The sequence below is a fragment of the Danio aesculapii genome, chromosome 7 (assembly GCF_903798145.1).
Source record: "Danio aesculapii chromosome 7, fDanAes4.1, whole genome shotgun sequence".
Lineage (NCBI taxonomy): Eukaryota > Metazoa > Chordata > Actinopteri > Cypriniformes > Danionidae > Danio > Danio aesculapii.
Genome location: NC_079441.1, coordinates 8,438,582 through 8,456,605, shown reverse-complemented (window position 1 = coordinate 8,456,605; position 18,024 = coordinate 8,438,582). Strand labels below are relative to the sequence as shown.

At 38.1% G+C, this 18,024-nt stretch overlaps 1 protein-coding gene across 1 annotated transcript in view; it reads left to right on the top strand.

Annotated features, from left to right (window-relative positions):
* mthfs (5,10-methenyltetrahydrofolate synthetase (5-formyltetrahydrofolate cyclo-ligase)) overlaps positions 1-8,714 on the top strand; it is a 33,559-nt gene extending 24,845 nt beyond the window's left edge. Inside the window, exon 3 of the mRNA XM_056461010.1 lies at positions 8,263-8,714. Within this exon, the coding sequence (XP_056316985.1) occupies positions 8,263-8,486 (224 nt within the window). The 3' untranslated portion in view covers positions 8,487-8,714. The remainder of the gene's footprint in view (positions 1-8,262) is intronic.
* Positions 8,715-18,024: the final 9,310 nt, after the last annotated feature.

The following is an 18,024-nucleotide window of genomic DNA, read 5'->3' as shown; positions in this document are numbered from 1 at the left end:
AAATCTCTGTTACTGAACAGTTTGTGATTCACAAGCGTTTTCCGTTTATTTACGGTTGTGAATTGCATTATGGGATGTAGATCTCTGCTCTGTTGATGTTTGATGTTGAAAATTCAACTCTACAGTTCAACAAAGTGACTTTTATTGACATTTTAGTAGTTTGAAATACGCAAAGATATAACATGCAGTATCAACATGTGACAGTCAAATCGCAAATAATCATTGCAATATTAACTTCTCAGTGAACTATGGCTTCTATTGTAGTAAATGCTGCTTATGTTAACACACAAATACTACATATACTCACGGGCCACTTTATTAGGTACACTTGTCCAAGCACTCGTTATTTTCTAATCAGCCAATCACATGGCAGCAACTCAATGCATTTAGGCATGTAGACATGGCCAAGATGATCTGCTGCAGTTCAAACGAGCATCAGAATGAGGAAGAAAGGGGATTTAAGGGACTTTGAACGTGGCATGGTTGTTCGTGTCAGGGCTGGAGCATTTCAGAAACTGCTGATCTACTGGTATTTTCGCGTACATCCATCTCTAGTGTTTATAGAGTGGTCTGAAAAAGAGTAAATATCCAGTGAGTGGCAGTTCTGTGGACGCAAATGCCTTGTTGATGCCTGAGGTCAGAGGAGAATGGCCAGACTGGCTCCAGCTGATAGAAAGGCAACAGTAACTCAAATAAGCACTCGTTACAACCGAGGTGTGCAGAAGAGCAGCTCTGAACACACAACACGTCCAACCTTGAGGCGGATGGCCTACAGCAGCAGAAGACCACACCGTCTGCCACTCCTATCAGCTAAGAACAAGAAACAGGCTACAATTCACACAGGCTAACCAACATGGGACAATAGTGGATAGGAAAAGCGTTGCCTGGTCTGATGAGTCTCGATTTCTTCTGCGACATTCGGAATTTGGCATCAATAACATGAAAGCATGGATCCATCCTGCCTTGTTTCAATGGTTCAGGCTGATAGTGGTGGTGGTGTAATGGTGTGGGGGATATTTTCTTGGCACACTTTGGGCCCATTAGTACCAATTGAGCATCAAGTCAACTTGACGCTCAACAATTGTTGCTGACCATGTTCATCTCTTTATGACCACAGTGTACCCATCTTCTGATGGCTACTTCTAGCAGGATAACGGGCCATATCATAATGCGCGAATCATCTCAGACTGGTTTCTTGAACATGACAATGAATTCACTGTACTCAAATGGCCTCCACAGTCACCAAAACTCAATCCAATAGAGCACCCTTGGGATGTGGTGGAATGAGAGATTCACATCATGGGTGTGCAGCCGACAAATCTGCAGCAACTGTTGCCTAATTCAAACTAGCAGTGACTTTACAGCTGCCTGTCGCTCTGAGTGTCGATCTGCTGCAAATGCAGGTCTATGTAGGGCTACAGCACGGAGAATACAATCGACTCGGAGTGATCTGAGAGAGAATCCCATGAGCTCTACTGGTTCTCCTATTGGCTGTCGCTTAAAAGTCGCACTTCATTTGCATAAAGTTGAAAGATTCTCAACTTTTTGTTGCATCACTCAACATGCCTACCTGGTCACCAAAGGTCGCTCTCGCTCGCGTAGATGTGGGTAGCCGGAAGTCGCTCACTCTCCATTGAAATAAATGGTTGCTTGCCGCTGCAAGTCGCTTGTAGTGTGAATGAGGCTTATGTGATGCTATCATGTCCATATGGACCAAAATCTCCATACCTTGTTGAATCTATGCCATGAAGGATTAAAGCATTTCTGAAGGCAAAAGGGGGTCCAACCCGGTACTAATACTTGTTTAGTATTGGTTATATTTAGAGCTAGTTATATAGGCTAGTCAATTTTTGTTTAATTAATAATGTTTTGTAATTTTAACAAATGTAAAAAGGAATTGTCTTTTATTTAATGATAATACTGTAGGTGATAAAAAAAAAACTATCAAATCACTATAAAATATTTAATTGAAGTATCAGTATCGACATCAACGACACTTGGTATCAGATCAGAAAGTAAATAATTGCTATCGCCCATTCCTATTTCCCATAGACTGGTATATCCTGGGTTTCTTCAGGGGATATTTGGTTGTTCTGTGGTACTTATGAGAGAGAAAGAGCTCCCTCTGGCCTTCTGGAGGAGATTTACCATTGATCATACCACCGTACTTTCCTCATGACGTGCAATACAATCGCAAATGCAGTTATATGTCAATTTATCATTCAGCCCTAATATGCAAGAGTATAAAAAAGTGAAGGATCTGCGATCGCTGGAGTAGGATAGTAAATGTACCCTGTCTTGTTTATACATTGGAGACGGCCTGATTGGTTCATTAATAATAAACACTAACATCTTACTGTCTTCTTTTGTTATTTAAAGCAGCTTGTTTCTAATGCGTATGCAATATACTCCTGTTCCGCCTAGATACATTATTAATGAAAGCTGAAGACAGGCTTATTAGAACTGAGCCCAGAGTGAAATATTGTGAGACGTTCGCATCGTTGATATCAATATTTAATGGTTTTGTTTTGCTTGTGTTTGTATTTCATGCTCGTAAGGCGTTTTATGTAAACCAATAAATCAGACTGTCTGACTGCTGTCATGTGTATTGTTTGTCTTCAAAAACTGGTGAATTTGTATTATATTTATATCCAGTGCGCTTGCTATGTAAATCCTCGTGTAGCTTTGTGTGTTGCATTTAACCAAATTTAGTTTACATACAAATGCATTTATACAATGTTTGTTGCTGTTGTTGTGCTCGCTAGTGTAAGAATAGGTTTTAACCACAGCGGTTCGAACTGTAGTTCTGCCGAGTGACTAAAAGGTTATCGGCATGATGGTAAAAAACTGTACATTTCTAGTCAACCCATTCTTCTGCAATCTTATTCCAAAAACAAAAATAAGGGCAGTATTAATAGCTATAAATGTGGGGGAGCGTTGATATTATGTGATTGTATTGTGGGGGAGCGTTGGTATTATGTGATTGTATTGTATTACAATATGGAGCAATTAAGTGTTGATGTTAAATCAAAAGTAATTCACAAATACTTGATAATGAAATGAGTTAATGACAATAACTTGCTATGGTTACAACTGAATTAGTTACAAATAACTGTCTAAAATGGTAAAATATGAAATGATTAAAACATATAACAGTTGTACCTAGCTTAAATGTAAAATAAAGTTATCAGAGGTAGAAGGAGGGACAAAGAGAGTAAGTAGGCCTCAAAGAAAGCCTAAGAGCAGTAGAGCCAGAGAAGATAGACTCCAGAGCAGGAAAAGAGCCAGAGCAAAGTTTAACATCTATTTTGTATCTTTCTTGACCATGTGACCAAAGCCCAAATACTGAGACATTCAAACTGACCAATCAACATGTGACCACATCGTAAAACCCCCAAAGTCCACACACCAGGCCCTGATCTAATCAGTATCTGCCTTTGGAGCCAGTATGGACCTTCTTTGGTGAAAAAGACATGTTTTGCCATAGAAACAAATGCATATGATATTTTAGACTCTTACACTAGAACTCTTACACTATTTTAGACTCGTACAGCATTTATGTACAAATGGGTTTTTGATTTGAAAAGCAGAAATGTCAGGGTTTTTTAAAATGAAGCATGAACTTACATTTGGTAAACATTTAGCATACGCTTTTGTCCAAAGTGACTTACAATTGAGGAGGCATTCAGTGATTCAACATTTTTTTTCAATTCATCTTTATTTATATAGCGCTTTTACAATGTAGATTGTGTCAAAGCAGCTTCACATAGATTATATTATATTTAAAGATTATAGTATATTGTAACAGTTTCAGTTCAGTTTTGTGTTGAAGTTCAGTTCAGTGTGGTTTAATATTCACTGCTGAGAGTTCAAACACTGAAGAGCAAATCCCTTGATGCGCAGCTCTACAGGTCCCGAACCATGCAAGCCAGTGGCGGTAGCGGCAAGGAAAAAATTCACCAATTGGCGAAAGTGAAGAATTTAAAAACCTTGAGAGAAACCATGCTCAGTTGGGCATGACCATTTTTCCTATGGCCAAATGTCTTGTGCAGAGCTGCAGTCTAGGCACTGGAGGTTGGAGAACGCTGGACGTCCATTGTTGAGAAGCTGCAGGTGGGAGTGGTCACCGGCTGGTGTACAGGCTGGCCCTTCAGGATCACTTCAGGTCACTGGGGTATTACAGATCAGTCTCATGCTCTCCACTTTTCCATGACCACCAGAGCAGCTGCTCAGGATACGCCCTGGTCCAGGATTATGGAAGCCTCAGGAATAATAAAAAAAAAAAACAGACGCCGTTCAAATTATAATGTCTTTTTTTAGGAAGTGTTCCCGGCTCCGGGTGCCCTAAATAATGCAGACTAACAATCCTTTAGAGGATTTGGATTTCAACAGCATTCGTGTTTTATGTGTATGCTAATGCAAAGAGATGCGTCTTTAATCTAGTTTTAAACTGACAGAGTGTGTCTGCTTCCCGAACTGTGCTAGGATGGCTGTTCCAGAGTTTAGGTGCCAGATATGAGAAAGATCTACCGCCTACAGTTGATTTTGATATTCTGGGAATAATTAATTGTCCAGAATGAATTAAGCGTAGTGGCTGTGAGGGGCTATAATACACCAGGAGCTCTCTCAAATACTGGGGAGCTAAGCCGTTGAGGGTCAATAAAATTTTACAATTTATACGATATTTAAAAGGGAGCCAATGCAATGATGAAAGAACTGGAGTAATATGATCATATTTCTTTGTTCTAAAAACACTCTAGAAGCTGCATTTTGAACCAGCTGAAGTTTGTTAATTAGGCCAACAGGGCAACCACCTAGTAACGCATTACAGTAATCTAATCGAGATGTCATAAAAGCATGAATAAGCTTTTCTGCATCAGACATTAATAGCATATGTCGACGTTTGGCAACATTGTTAAGATGAAAAAATGCAGTTTTACAGATGCTTGAAATGACAGGTTGTTATCAAAAATCACCCCCACATTTTTGGCTATTGATGAAATCCAGGCATAAAACTCCTATGCCATTGTTTCAGATGACTGTTCTAGAGCCTACAGCTAATCAATCTGTCAGATTCTGGAGTGCTTTACAGGTCTAGAGAAAAATATAAATGATAAATGATCTTAAATAAAACAAATACATTTATAGAGATGGTATATAGTTATATAATTTCACTCACTTGGGAAATACAGGCAACTTGAATGATTTGAGAGCACAATTAAGTGCACACCGCATGCCATTTTATCTGATAATTGTAGGAAATAATTCCAAAAGGCAATCGACCGTGTAAAGCCACATAAAACAAAACAAAAATATGATGCAATGGCGAGTTCAGTGGCTAATCAGCCGGAATGACATGATGGTGATCAGTGAGACCTAGCTGTCACTCAAGTGCCCACGCTCTTAATTATGCAGACTTAATATAACCTATTATAAACTAAATGGATGAGTTCATTCATTCATTTTCTTGTCGGCTTAGTCCCTTTATTAATCCGGGGTCGCCACAGCGGAATGAATCGCCATCTTATCCAACACATTTTTACGCAGCGGATGCCCTTCCAGCCGCAACCCATCTCTGGGAAACATCCACACGCACTCATTCACACTCATACACTACTGACAATTCAGCCTACCCTACCCCAATTCACCTGTACCGCATGTATTTGGACTGTGGGGGAAACCGGAGCATCCAGAGGAAACCCACGCGAACACAGGGAGAACATGCAAACTCCACACAGAAACGCCAACTGACCCAGCCGAGGCTCGAACCAGCGACCTTCTTGCTGTGAGGTGACAGCACTATCTACTGCGCCACTGCGTCGCAGAAACGGATAAGTTATTAAAAAATTTACCCCCTCACAGTTGTCATGAAGGGTAATATTAGCTATATGCACCAAAACCATCTTTTGTACCCGGCTGTAAACATGTTTTTATCAGCTGTAAAATTGGCCAATTTAGCATTGCAGTCAGTGGACATCTGGAATTCCTGGAGCCAGCCCCTAAAGGCGAGTCGATGAATTGCAGTTTCAGTTACTTCTCTATTAGCTTCACGAGGGAGAGCGGGAGGTTGCCGCTCGCATTCAATACATACTTTCAGTATTACCTTTGCTTGAAATGACCCGATCTAATCCTGGTAATATGAAATAAGCTGTTGCTCCTGAGCAGGTTTGAGCTACCAGACCTGTTGCTATGACAATAACTCTCTAATGAGTTTTGAAGAATGAAATGATTCTTGATTGTGTCAAATCGTCAATAGCCAAATCTGGCTAATTGAGTAATCTACGTACGAAGAACAGACCCCTTGTGCTAACAGACTGAGCCAGAGGACTAATCAGATTTTTACAAGTACGGAAATCGGAAAACTATTCTCAGAAAGTATTTGTTATTATGTATTTAATATAATCGCAACAGTGTCTTGTCATATAACCGTACAGTTGTTGATATCATGATTGTGATACAGTTAATCGTGAAACACTACTTGCATCGCGATCCTCCGCCCTGCCCCCGCCGCAGAAGCAATCCGCTTGCCAAAAATGCACACTTAGGCTCCGTTTACACATCTTAGTTTAAAAATGGCATTTTAGAAAGAAAACGATCCACGTCCACACTGGTGTTTCATCTAGCATTTCTGAACAGCTCTCCATCCACACTATACCGCTGAAAACGCACATCACGTGACCACACACACATAGACAGTCGTGCGCTGCAGCGTATGCATGCATGGTTGTGCACCTTTATTACTATCCAAGTTTGTTGACGCAGTTATAATGACACAATCACTCTGCCTATTCATGCCAGATTCCTGCGGAAAAAGTCAGTGTGTGTAACTTATCTTTATTTATTTATTTATGATTTGGTTATGGGTAAATTAATGTTTTAAATTAATTATATATTCATTAAGAATAAGACGACCATGCCATAGTCCATCACGATGTTTCACATTAGACATTGTTCGATGCCAAATTGGTCGACATCGCCCAACCCTACTACTTTGAGTTCAGAAATTGCATTTGAATCTACAGATACTTTTGCATGCGTCTGAGCTCCAGCAGTCAGTGCACGTCGGACAGTTTATCAAGGATCAGGTAACGTGTCACAGCGACAGTACACTGCTTCAATCTTTCGTTTTCATGCTTGTGCTTAGTAATTTTAGCGAAAACCTCAGATACTGTTGGTTTGTTCCAGTTGCTTGTGCACCTTTATTACTATCCAAGTTTGTCAACACCATTATAACAACACAATCACTCTGCCTATTCATGCCAGATTCCTGCGGAAAAAGTGAGCGACAGGTGATTTATTTATGATTTAGTTATGGGTAAATTAACGTTATAAATTAATTAATTATTCATTAAGAACAAGACGACGATGCCATTGTCCATCGCGATGTTTCACATTAGACATTGTACGATGCCAAATTGGTCGACATCGCCCAACCCTACTACTTTGAGTTCAGAAATTGCATTTAAAATCTACATATACTTTTGCAGTATCTTTATTGGTCTTGCGCTTTTAAAACTAATCTGTACTCCAAAAAAAGAGATGTTTTGTCGTTTCTAGTCCAAATATTTAAAAAAATTTAAGAAAAGAAACTATTGTCTTGTTTTCAGAAAAAATACAAAGTTTTTGTGAGTAAAAAGTGTAAAACAAGCTAAATAATCTGATAGTGCAGAGGTAAGCAAAATCAATCTAATTTCAAATCGAAACAAGATTATTTTTCCAATTAAAAACAAGAACAACAACACAAACAAGACTAAAAATAATTTTACTTGTCAAGAAAATGTTTCCTGATTTAAGAAGTTTTAGATATTTGGACTAGAAACAAGCCAAGTTTCTAAGTATGAAAACATTCTTTTTTTCAGTAATTATCCTCTAATTACAGCAGCCAGTTGTCATGGTTTTATACATTTAAACTGAAGTTTAAAAAAGAAACAGATTTATTTTTATCTGCATTAGTTAAGATGCACTTATACCTTTATAAATAGCCAGAATATAAAGCAAAAAATTAAAACTGAAAATATAATCTACTTTAATAAAAAGCAAAACTGTTTCTTTTATCCACTTTCCTTTAGCATGCAGAGCCTTTGTGCTTATAAAGCTTAAAATGACAATCTGCATGAAATCCACTCGTCTATTTCATGTTTTTGCTCCTAAAAATTAACTGTGTTGTGCTGTAATGGCGTAAAAATTGAGCTCCAAGAGCAAATCTCCATAATCCCCATAATCTCATTTAATTACTGTCTTTCCTCTCTGATTTGGTTACAGGAGGGCTAGATCTTATCCTCATGCCTGGTTTGGGATTTGATAAGAGCGGGAATCGGCTTGGCAGGGGAAAGGGTTTTTACGACACGTATCTGGAGCGCTGCAGGACGCACCCCAAGGGAAAGCCGTACACCATCGCCTTGGCCTTCAAAGAGCAGATCTGTGCCGAGATCCCAGTGGGAGAACATGATATTCTCATTGATGAAGTTCTGCACGAAGACGTGTGATCCACCTGACCGGTCAGAGCTTTATTACAGCACAGCTCAGTTACAGATTCAACATTGAACAAATTATGAACTCATTTCTGAATGAAATGCATCAAGATCTTTTGTATGCAATACATATTTCAATCAAAGATTTGCTGTATCAGCATATGTTTTTGCTAAACTCTGACTACCAAAAGGCTAAATAAACAGTCTGTCCACACATTAAATATAAATTGTCATTTTTTTGTTTAACAAGGTCTTCAGGGGTGCAAAATTCATTGTTTTTATCTTGATATATAGGTCATTACAAAGTTATCTCATGACAATTTGTAACTTTTTGATTTAGTGGCCAATTCGTACAATTTAGATTCGCTCATTCCCCAATGACGGTTGGATTAAGGGGTGGGGTTTGGTGCCACGCCTCCTTTTTAAAAAATGTTTTACACATTGTTGTATGACTGAACTCATACTAATTCCTACAAATTAGCCACTGTACTGACAAACTGTAAAATAGTTACGTTTCCTTGTGAGATCAGGCTGGTCAAAGGCCCTATCATACACCCAGCGCAATAAGGCACAAGGTCTGTTTGCTATTTCTTGCTATTTTCAGACCAGCACAACTGTCATTTTCATGTTTTGCGCCACGTTGTTTAAATAGAAAATATATTTAGGCCACTTTGTGGACTCATGAGTGTGCTGGTCTAAAATGGATGTGTGTTAAGGCGCATTGCTGGCGTGTTGCTATTTTGAAGAACTGAAATAGACCCCACTGTTAATCAACTAAAAGCTGGTCTAAAGTCCAGCACAGAGTGCCCATGCAGGTTTGCATTGCATCTCAAATCAAAAGGATGCCCTTCTGGATCTTTCACTTGCTTCGAAGACACTACTGACTATGCTTACATGGACATCTGTAATCTAGTTATTTGCCTTAATAGACAATAATATAATTAAGGTGTTTACGTGAAGTGCTTTCATGTAAGAGTTTCCTGTAATTTTGAGCAACTTTAACTGCAGTTCAGCAGTTTCACTTTATCTCATGAACATTTCATTCATGCCCCTGTGACAAACTGGGGTATTAGACGCAAATAAGGAGAAAGGACTGGTGAGAGTGTTATGTAATTTAATAACAAACAGCAAAGGGAAAGAAAATTTTCTGCATTTCGCGATGTGTGTGTGCGTGTGTGTGCGGTCCTTTACTCACAGCCGTGTGTGTGAATCTTGTCGGAAAATATGGCGAAAAGTCCTACATGACAGTAATAGTTTGATTTCAGTGTTTACTTTAATAATGCCACTAATTTATGCACCCTCCACATGTCTTAACTGCATTTCTGTTTAGTTCAGTTATGACTTTAGTCAGATTAAGGTAATCAAAAATCACTGTTTGGAGCTTATGTAGGCCTACAGTTCAAAATTCATGTTTAACTGAATAAACAGATTTATAAATACTAAACAGAGTACATCTTATTGAACATCATTTATTTCATCACCAATTATCATAGTAGAACGTTTTCTCAAGCAGTTTGTGATGCATTTTTAAAACAGGAGGTGAGCCCCTGGTCTAATGCGCCACCTGGCTTGAAAAACCCGTTCTCAAAGACTTACTTTTAGTCATTATTTGGGTAGCACATATTCTGAATGCCTTCGGCAGAATTCAAATGAGCCATTTTAATCTAGATTAATCTCGATAAATTCCAAGATTACAATATGATTAGTCTAGATTTGCAAAAATGTATCTATGCCCACCTATAATACACACACACACACACTTAAACAGAATTTTATTTTATATAAGCGTTATACTGGCAGTCTCTGGTTGTTTTGGCAAGAGAGTGCTCTTCTACCTCGGTCTAAAATAAGTCTGTGCTCTGCTCTAATTTGCATTTGAATAAAATTAGTTGGAACTGCTTTTGACATCCTTTATTGGCTCATTAAGCTGCAGAAGTGCTGAGACTTGCCCCAGTGCTCTTTATTGACAAACAGCATGAGAATTAAGATGGGAATAATGAGCAGTCTGTCACAGTGACTCTCTACAGTCAGTACATGACACTTCCTCCTGCTCTCTCTCTCTGTGTCTCTCCTCAATTCACCATATGTGTTTGTGTGACCTGAATGCACTGAACATCTCTGGGACATCTCTTAAAATATTTGCCTTTTGCGCATGGGTTATTTCTTTAGTTGTTATGGCAGGAAAGTCAAAATTATATTTCAGGTCTGTGTGAAATCAAAATTTGCAACGTTTATTTTGCTAGAGCACATAGTTTATTCATTAGGTTAACAATAACTAAGTTTATGTTCATTCATTCATTCATTTTCCTTCGACTTAGTCTCTATTTCAGAGGTCACCACAGCAAAATGAACAGCCAACTATTCCGGCTTATGTTTTACGCAGTGGATGCCCTTCCAGCCGCAACCCAGTATTGGGAAACACCTATACACACTCACATTCACACACACTCATACACTATGGCCAGTTTAGTTAATCCAATGCACCTATAGCGCATGTGTTTGGACTGTGGGGGAAACCGGAGCACCCAGAGGAAACCATGCCAAGACTGAGAGAACATCCAAACACCACACGGAGTCCACCTGGCTCCACCTGGCCCACCCCGGACTCGAACCAGTGACTTTCTTTCTGTGAGGCTACAGTGCTATCCACTGAGCCACTGTGTTATGTTGTTTTGGTAATCTTCCACGTTTACAATGGCGGTCTTTATGTTGATGTCAGTTTAATGCTTCAGACACAATGTTCTTAGCCACCCCTCTCTTACCATTAGTTTTCTGTGAGGGAATGATGCGCAAAAGAAAGCCCTGCCCCCTACACAATATTCTGTTTCAGTTGCTAGGGCATCAACATATCGAAGTTGTTTAAGCAACTTTGTGTTTGCACTGATTTGAAGACGGTTGTTCCTTACGCAGTCTGGATTGTTTATTTGTTTAAAATCAGTTATAGACTGTTTATCCCGCTGTGGCGACCCCTGATAAATAACGGACTAAGCTGAAGGAAAATGAATGAATGAATAAAATCAGTTATAGGTGAGTGTCCATATTTTAGGATAATGCTTTTTCATAGGGTATCAAAATCATGTACAGGTGAAGTCAGAATTATTAGCCCCCCTTTGAATTTTTTCTTCTTTTTTAAATATTTCCTAAAGGATGTTTAACAGAGCAAGGAAATTTTCATAGTATGTCTGATAATGTTTTTTCTTCTGGAGAAAGTCTTATTTGTTTTATTTCAGCTAGAATAAAAGCAGTTTTAAATTTTTTAAACACCATTTTAAGGTCAATATTATTAGCCCCTTTAAGCTATATATCTTTCTGATAGTCTAAGCTGTATAGAAGTGTCTTGGAAATATTATTTACTGTCATCATGGCAAAGATAAAATAAATCAGTTATTAGAAATGAGTTATTAAAACTATTATGTTTAGAAATGTGTTGACAAAATCTTCTCTCTGTTAAAGACAAATTGGGGAAAAATAAACAGGGGGGGCTAATAATTCAGGGGGGCTAATAATTCTGACTTCAACTTGTCATTTTTGCACTTTTATTCAATTCAATTCCCCTTTATTTCTATAGCGCTTTTACAATGTAGATTGTGTCAAAGCAGCTTCGCATAGAAGATCAAAGTAAATTGAAATAGTGTCAGTTCAGTTTTCAGTGTTTAAGTTCAGTTCAGTTGAGCTCAGTTCAGTGTGGTTTAATAATCACTATTGAGAGTCCAAACACTGAAGAGCAAATCCATCCATGCGCAGCTCTATAGATCCTGAACCATGCAAGCCAGCGGCGAGGAAAAAACTTCACCAATTGGCGAAAGTGAAGAATTAAAAAACCTTGAGAGAAACCAGACTCAGTTGGGCACGACCATTTCTCTTATGGCCAAACGTCTTGTGCAGAGCTGCAGTCTAGGCGCTGGAGGCTGGAAGCTGGACCTCAGCAAAGACTTTTATCATGGCAATTTTATGTGAAACCACATGGGATATTAGTTTACAGTGACAATAAATATATAGCAGTGTATAGAAAAAATAAGAGATGACTTGAGACTTGACAGTATTTACTGGATTTATGAGTATGGGTTTGAGGGAAATGTTTATATTTGTTTCATTTTATGCTAAGTGTTCCAAGAACATCCCTTTGCTTCTTCAGAATATATTCTGTATACTGGAGCATGTTCTGAAAATTCATAAAAAGTCACGAATCATAAAAAATAAAATGTTATCAAAAATTCGTAAAAAGTTACAAGTTGCCGTGAGATTGCATTGGCATTGTCAAGTGGTTGCACTGTATTTTTATGTAAAATTCAGAACATTTTGTTAATTTGTAGGGCAGAAAAGCAACAGCATACATGTTTGAAACTTCAATAGAGCAAATAAATATTTACAGAATATTTATCCGGAAGAAATATTCAATTCAATTCAATTCGGGTCAATTTTTCAGCATGCACACAACGTCATTAGACGTTAATATTAGGTTAGATTTAGGTTGTGATGTCAGGTGACCAATATTCAATGTCTAGCCAGCGTCTAAGGACAACGATATTTTGATGTCCAATACCGATATCAAATGACGTTACTATTTGGTTGATTTTTAGGTTCTGTTGGAAAGTGACCAATATCCAATGCCGAACCAACATCCTAAACCAACCTCATATTAACGACATTTATTCGTCTGATAGATGTCATAGTGGTAAAGTTCAAACAACATCAAGCAAAGTGACCCAAATCCAATGTCTGATGTTGGACACTGATGTCAATCCAATTTTCATTTTCAATCTGACATCATGTTGAATTCCTGTGTCTCCTGGGTAAGTAATAAAGCTGGGTAAAACATAAATATGCTGTACCTTTTAATCATGCTTCTACACAATATATTCTGGAGACTGGAGCCTGTTTGTAAAATTCATAAAAAATTACAAATTGTAAAAGTTGGTAAATTAGTTCATAAAATTAGTAAAAAGTTAAGATTCGAATTTCGTATAATTCGTAAAATTTGTATTTGAAAAATTCATATAATTCGTAAATTCGTATAAAGTTACAAATTGCTGTGAGATTGCATTGGAATTGTCAAGTGGTAGTAGGATATTTTTATGTAAAGATACAGACAGTTTTTTTTATTCGTTTTGTAGGGTGGGATAAAAGCATACACATTGAAACTTCATTAAAGCAATATTGTCAATATTGACAGAATTTTAATTCAGAAGACATCCTATTAAGCTTGATTCAACTATGTTCTTACAGTTTTAGCTTGTTGCATTTCACTCTTTTAAAAACGAATCTTCCAAAATTCATAAAATTCTTAAAATTTGTTCATAAAATTCATAAAATTTGACCATAAAATTCATAAAATTTGTTCATAAAATTCATAAAATTTGATCATAAAATTCATAAAATTTGTTCAGAAAATTGGTAAAATTTGTTCATAAAATTCATAAAATTTGTAAAATTTGTTCATAAAATTCGTAAAATTTGTTCATAAAATTCGTAAAATTTGATCATAAAATTTGTAAAATTTGTTCATAAAATTGGTAAAATTTTATCATAAAATTGGTCAAATTTGATCAGAAAATTCGTAAAATTTGTTTAGAAAATTGGTAAATTTGATCATAAAATTCGTAAAATTTTTCATAAAATTCATAAAATTTGTTCGTTACACATTACTAAAATCATACAACTCCCATCATGTACCCCGTACACATCAGTTCCAGATTACCACAGATTGCACACACACAGATAAATCTTGTAAGATTTACTACTCTCTGGATCACCTGTATGCTCCTGTTGTCACCTGTTTTGACCTTTGTCTGCATGATGAGTCCCTTAGATCCTCACCTCTGTTTCAACTGACTCATCATAAAGTCGTCATATGACTTACTATTTAGCTTCAGTTCATACAGTTTTATCTTGTGACAGTTCACTCTTTAAAAATGAATGTGCTGTACATTGTAATCAGAATATATACTGGAAACTAGAGCCTGTAAGCTCTGAGATGGAAAAGCAAACACTCCCACACCTGTCCTGTACCAAGGCCAGATGAGAGCGCATAATTACTAAGAAAACACATGCAGACCAGTTCTTTCTGAGTCCAATCAATACAGTCAAATCAGACGCAGAGCAAAGAACAAAGCACAAGATAAATGCAGTTCCTCAGAGCAGATCACCACTAAAGGAGCAAGTATTATTGTGCACGATTTTGTCCTTTTCAGATGATGAAAGAGGCAGAAATGGGAGGAAATCATGGGGTGCACTTACATAAATGACTCTCGGTCTGTTCTCGGTGAACCGGTGTTCGGTAAGTGCTACTTTGTGTAAAAATTATTTATTAAATCAAGCACCGATTGTTTTGTTCTTCAATAACAAACCCATATTATCTCCTACATTGTCCGGTGTGTTCATTGTGCTCCCTTGCACAGATTGGGGTCAGGAAGATTTATTTATGGAGAATTTTGATTCAGCAACATGGTTTAATTCTGTAATATTCCTAAAAGGGGTGGTGCACTATGATATCACATTTTAAACTTTAGTTGATGTGTAATGTAGCTGTGTGAACATAAACAACATCTCTGAATGTAAGACGCTCAACGTTCAATGCAAAGGGAGACATTGGCTTTTACAGAGTTAGCTTAGCAAAGGCTACAGCGAACGAAGTTTGGGGAGTTCAAAAAAATACATCCGGGTTAGTGAGATCACAAACCCTTCAGGTTACGCATATTTGCCATGTGCAGCGAAATGGCCGTGGCCAGAGGCGCTGTAATGTTATAGCAGAGAAAGCTAAAATGCTGTCCAAATGCTGCTATTTCCACAGAGCTTCTTCTGTTTCTGTATTTGGGCTTCCAAAAGACATGACACAGAGAGATGTTGCAGAGAGTTATAAACATTTATATAGCTCTAGCATTTGACAAAGGACAGCTTCCATAATCTCTCCCAGATCAATGCTGGATTCGGTTAAAACTCCTCAAAGGAGCAGCTCCAACCATAATAGACGAAGCTGTGGACTGTGAGCCACAACCTGTAAGTATTTTATTTGTTATATTACTTGTACTTATATTACTTACACATGCTTATAACCCGAATATATGTGAAAGACACTTGTCAGATTTTACTTTAGAGAGCAGGCGTGAGGTTCAGCTGTGTCCTCGATGTCATTTTCTGTCTGATTCAGGCTCAAACTGATGGCTAACAGCTACTCTGACTGACAGTATTTACACAGCGCAAAAGCGTGTGCTTGTAGGGGCGTGATGCTTTTTCTGGTGATGCATAGCCGATCCGAGAATCACAGCACATTATGTTAGCTGACCAACCAGAGCCTCTTGAGGGCAGGCCTTTCAGAGGAACTAGGAAATACGATGGTTGTTTTCCTGTTAGCTTAGAAGCTGTACATAATCCAAGTAAGATATATGAACAAATAATGTGATTTATTTTAACAAATGAAGCATGAGCACACATTGCTTTGCATCTTAGAAACACAACCAAGCCTTAAAAATACACTCTGGACCATCCCTGTAAATGTTGTGTAAATGCTGTAGATGCATGTAAAGTTATTCAAATAATGTTTCTGGAAACATTCTTGTAACGTTAATCAAAAAACATTTATATAATTAATCTGTTCACATTATAATCAATATAATTAAACCAGGTAATCCTTTAAGATGTATTAAAGTGTGGAGGGAATGTTCTGATAATGTTTTAAATTATGTTCTGAGAACATTAATATAACATTAGACTGAAATCTTATGAAAATGGATCAAATACTGTTCACTGGTGTTTGTCTGCTGCAATTAAAAATAAAAACATTCAAAACATTACGTGATTTCTGTAGAGGTTGTTTTTGTTGGAGACAAGTGGACATATAACTATTTGCACTGGGTCAATCGCGCTTGTCAATAAGGCAATTAAATTCATGTTTATTTCCATAGCGCTTTTACAATGTAGATTGTGTCAAAGCAGCTTAACATTGAAGTTCTAGTAGATTGAAACAGTGTCAGTCCAGTTTTCAGTGTCGAACTTCAGTTTAGCTCAGTTCAGTGTGGTTTAATTTTCACTTCTGAGAGTCCAAACACTGAAGATCAAATACATCGATGCGCAGCTCCACAAGTCCCAAACCAAGCAAACCAATGGTGACAGTGGCGAGGAACAAACTTCACCAATTGACAAAAGTGAAAAAAAAAAACTAGAGAGAAGCCAGGCTCAGTTGGGCACAACCATTTCTCCTTCAAACTTCTTGTTCAGAGCTGCAGTCTAGGCACCGGAGGCTGGGGATGTCCATCGTGGAGAAGCTGCAGGTGTGAGAAGGTCACCGCGGATGTTCAGGCTGGCCCAGAGGATCATTGCGGAGGCTCGTCTGTCACTTGTCTCATGCTATCTGCTTCTCCATGACACCACAGCATCTGCTCAGGATGCGGCTTGGTCTTTAGTTAAGAAAAAACTCAAGTTTGTTGCACAGTTGGCAGTTCACATCCGTTATTTGGTTAACTCAAGGTTACACAAAGAGTGGCCAACACAAAATACACACATTCCTGACAAACGAGTGCCATCTCACACTCAATACACTACAACTATATGGTATAAATACAGCACTACAACATTCAAAAGAGAGAGATCGACTCAGAAAGTCATTTACCAGTTTAAGAATGATTTGTTCAGCTGTAGTTTGAAATTACAAGTTTTTCTCCTCTAAGGGCTTATTATGAGTCTCTGACGCCATCTTGTGGATGGACAATGCCAAACGCTTGTTCTGATTACTGCTCTGATTACTGACAGGCTAATAGGCGCCGATGCGATGTCTCTCAGATATTATAAATATTTACAATAGACACTATCCTTATAAATAAACTGCATAGTTGCAATCTAAACAACTACATTCTCGACTAAAAAAGCATCAAAAGTGCATGATGTTGTCCAACAGCTGCAATATTTGTCAAACTGTAGAGTGTCCTCTGCTTTTTGCTGTATGTGGGCGGAGTAATACACAAGGGTGAAGAGGCTGGACGAGAGCTGTTGTTTGCAGAATATGCCACGGATATCAGCCAATCAGATTCAAGAACCAGACAGATCTGTTGTATAAACCTTCATAACCGAATACTCAAACATATGAAACCAGCACTGGCCAGTCAGGAAGGGACAGAAATAGCAGCACACACACATACGCACACACACACACTTTTAATAATACTTTTTTTCTATTTTGACTGGCATTTGCAGAGAAATCCCTGTGGACATGATGATTAAAATAAAGCTGCTCCTTGGCCGATATTGGAGCAGGCTTTCATGCCACAGCAGAAGGTCTGGTGGCCCAGCGCTGTGTTTGCCTTCTCAAACTGCCTCCTGCTTCATCAGAAACAGTGGGATGCAGGGAATGATTAATTGGAGAGAAAGGAATCAGAGGGAACGCCAGCTCACAGCACGCACACTCATTAGAAGAAATTAATAAGGTGAAACCAAGACGCTCGCTGGAGGAGATTTACGCACTGACAGGTGAAGCTGGATGATGCATCTCTCTGTGTTTATCACATCTATCCATTCATCCATCTATCTATATCTGTCCTCTATGTTAATATAAACATCCACT